This window comes from Cyprinodon variegatus, unplaced genomic scaffold, assembly GCF_000732505.1.
Source record: "Cyprinodon variegatus isolate N-32 unplaced genomic scaffold, C_variegatus-1.0 Scaffold132, whole genome shotgun sequence".
Lineage (NCBI taxonomy): Eukaryota > Metazoa > Chordata > Actinopteri > Cyprinodontiformes > Cyprinodontidae > Cyprinodon > Cyprinodon variegatus.
In genome coordinates, this window is record NW_015150585.1 from 407,144 (window position 1) to 410,698 (window position 3,555).

At 37.0% G+C, this 3,555-nt stretch overlaps 1 protein-coding gene across 4 annotated transcripts in view; it reads left to right on the plus strand.

Moving 5' to 3' along the window:
• Positions 1–324: 324 nt before the first annotated feature.
• atf2 (activating transcription factor 2) overlaps positions 325–3,555 on the plus strand; it is a 27,049-nt gene continuing 23,818 nt past the window's right edge. For 2 of the 4 annotated variants that reach the window (XM_015376257.1, XM_015376260.1), the window contains exons 1-2: positions 606–685; positions 1,203–1,275. In XM_015376257.1, the coding sequence (XP_015231743.1) occupies positions 1,228–1,275 (48 nt within the window). In that variant the 5' untranslated portion in view covers positions 606–685; positions 1,203–1,227. Of the gene's footprint in view, positions 398–605; positions 759–1,202; positions 1,276–3,555 lie in introns of those variants that run through there. The other 2 variants (XM_015376259.1, XM_015376258.1) reach the window with 2 other exon arrangements.

The window sequence follows — 3,555 nt, forward strand, 5'->3', positions numbered from 1 at the left end:
AGCAGCGATCTGCACCCCTAATCTCTGACTATATTAAATGCTTGTAAGGTCTGATTCTGAAAAGGCTTAAGTGAAGAGTGCAAGTTGCCCTGAACTGTAGCTTTTGGAGCAAAGACTCCAGCATCACAGTCTATGCCTTTTTAGTCTTCCCCAAACTCTTGAATGGACTTCACTGCACTGCCACCTTTCCCCACCCTGCTTCTCATGGCTGTCTTACATGTTTTTTTGTTTCCAAGCTTCAGAAGATCAGATTTCAATATATGACTAACAGGGATTTGCTCAACTGCAACCATCTGAATCTGGCGTTTGAAAGCAGGGAAACATCTTAAACATGTAGGGCAGTACAAAACTAATTTCAAAGTAAAATCATTCAGTAATGGCTATAGCTGACTTTTAGGTCCTTCTGTGGAGGATATGACTACTGGACAATGTAGTTAGACTGATCCAAATGTTTGATCAAACACTTTTGTATTGGAAATGTTTGGGTTAATATAACATAACCTTTAAAATGATGTTCCTGTTCGTTAAGATGTGCTTACATAGTTCTATCCGCATTAATCTTGCCATTTAGAATCTATAGACATGTTCCTATGTGGGTGTAGCGTTTGCGGAAGACGTTGGCTTGCTCTCGCGATACTTTGGAAAAGTCGTGGGATTTTAGAAATCGAGGGTTGTGGCAAAGGGGGTAAGTGACCACATAAACTGATAATGGACGTATTTTCAACTGTGTCAAAATCCAAAGTTGGTGTGATCCAGAGGTACTTGTCTTCGGAGCAATAACACCGGAGCTAAACTAGACGCTGACATATATGTTTACATCGCTGGTAGCTGCTAATATGGCGACGGCTAAGTGTTAATGCAGAGCTAAATTTCATGGAAGCGACCAGAAACAGATAAACGCCTCCAGTGTAGCAACTAAACAGCTGTTATATGAGCGCAGAGTGTTTTTACTTAGAGGCAGAACATGATACCTTCATTAGGAGTTTGAATAAATAAATCTGTCGGTCTTCTATGGGAGAATGGACGTGTAAACAACCAGAGCAGCCGCCCCTTATCGATAAGGCTTTGTGCTCCCTACCTTTACAATCAGGGCTGCATTTTATTACATAGGCTCCATCCTAGATCTTATTAAATTTATAAACAATGACTTCTCTACTGCAAATCGTTTTTTGGTCAGACTTATTGTTTTTTATTTAATATAGGTCGATATAAAAGGAACTCCTTAATATGAGTGATGATAAGCCCTTCCAGTGCACTGCTCCTGGGTGTGGACAGGTAAGTTCTTTGAATTATCTATTATAAAACACCATAATTAAAGTAACATAGGCTATATACATATCAGTCATTTTATTTCTAAATCCAAATCTTATGCTGTTGATTAACCATAACAGTAGAATTTACCTGCAGAGTCTTTTGCTCATGTTAAATTGTGGCTCTAAATACAATTTAGACCTAAAAACATAATTGGTGCAAAAAAGATGTAAGTTGATAATAATGTATTTTCATAGCACATTTCAGCACGGGCGGAGCTAGATGGGGGGCCAGGGGTGGCCACCCTTAGCCAATCATTGGCCACCCTTACCATTTATTTCCCTCTAAAGGCTGATTTATACTTCAAAACCAGGTCCTCTGCATAGGTGTCGCAGTGAACAAAAAGCAGTCCCTGCCCCCTCCGCTGACACTCTGCTGCACCTCTTTTAAATTGTAATTGACCACAGACAGGAGGCCGGCTTTTATGACCGAAATTGCGGAAAACAAGTTGGACCAGCTAGGAGATCGAGGTGCGCGAGAATGCTGGGACCCTTTTTTCACTTGGATCTCCGCTCTTTTTCGCCGTCATGTCCCTCCGTTGTCGGACTAAACTCGCCCCCACTTCCTCATCATCTTGGCCGCATCTAGACCAACAGCGTATAGCGTAGACCACGCTTCAATATTGAGCATAAATCAAAAATGTCTGCGTCAAGCTCACTGCGACACACAGCTGCAGGAATATACCCAGCCCTTAATACAGATGGTGGCAGCAGTAATACAGTGGAATATTCAAAACATTTTAATTTTTTTTTTGTTTAACTATACGCATCAATATGCTAATGTCAAAGATGATAAGTACCGAATTTAAAAGTACAGAAGCTCTTTTCAGAACTAGATTTGGTGTTACATGGGGTAAAGAGAAAATTATGCAAGTCATCTAGGAGTGTTCAGTGAAATCATAGATAAATATTTTGATAAAAACTTATCAAATAATCAATTTATGTAGATGTTAGTGCTTGTAAATATCAATTTTATGCAGATTGTTTATTGATACAAGTAGGTAAGTAATGACAATGGAAAAGATTTAAGCCCCAGAACTCAGAACTATACCTTTTATCTAGAAATTACGAGTGTTTAAATATATGCATCTATTTGTTAGCAAAGGATGTAGGAAAGTATATTTTGTCTTTATTTAGAAAATATGGACGTTTTGCTCGTTAATTTTCCTGTTGGAACATTGTAGATTGACCCTGAGGTTCTGATGCCTATCCACTTTCGGCCACCTCTCAATGTAGATTGGTTATTGCCTGGCCACCCTTATGAACATTTTCTGGTTATGCTTCTGCATTTCAGGGGCAATTTAAAATATTTTACATAATCAAAAATAGAGCAAATGTGCAGACATTATTAAAAACATCAACCAAATACACAACTAATCAAAAAAATTTAATTCATCATTAAACAAATCATCAACCAGATGGACAATGTAAACATAGATTATTAATGTGTATTAAGATATTTTGTTTAGTACAGTTTTCACCTGGATTTGATTACAGACTACTAATTAAAGGCAGCTATAAACAGGTATTAAGATGGGTCTTACGCCTTATTTAAAGGAATTTAATGTTTTGACTGTTTTCCAGTTTTCTGGGAGTTTGTTTCCAGATTAAAGGTGCAGAAAAACTGAAAGCTGCTTCTTCATGTTTTGGTTCTGAAGAAAACAACCTGTTGTTTTTTTTTTTTTTGATAATGCCTTAGTTAAGTTTCTGTGTTTTAAAACTTACAGACTTTGAGAAAAAAAAACCTACAGTATACCCTAAAATACATTTTCTTTTACCCTTTTTTTTTAATTTATTTTTGTTTTGTTTTTTAAGAATCACTTGGATGGTCAATGGATGAGTTGGACTGCTGAATTTTATCTGATAAATTTTTCTCCCATCTCATGGATAGAGTTACACTTTTTTTTTGCAGGGTCTTCTGTTAAAGTAACTTTTCTCTATTTTAATATCTCTCATACCTTTTTCACTAGTAGACATTTAATTTGCATTCCCTTTCCAAATGAAAAACAACATAATTTGTGTATTTTAATAAGATTTAAGCTGATTAAGGAACACAAAAGTGGTGCATAGCTGGTTAATAATAAATTAAAAAGGTAGAAAATAGGGGTGGAACGGTTCACGGTCCACGGTTCGGTTCGGTTCACGGTTTCGTGGTCACGGTTTTCGGTTCGGTTCGGTATATGTTGATTGTTAGGAAAATCTACTATGTCTTGTATAGTACAACACATAGTAGATTTTCCTAACA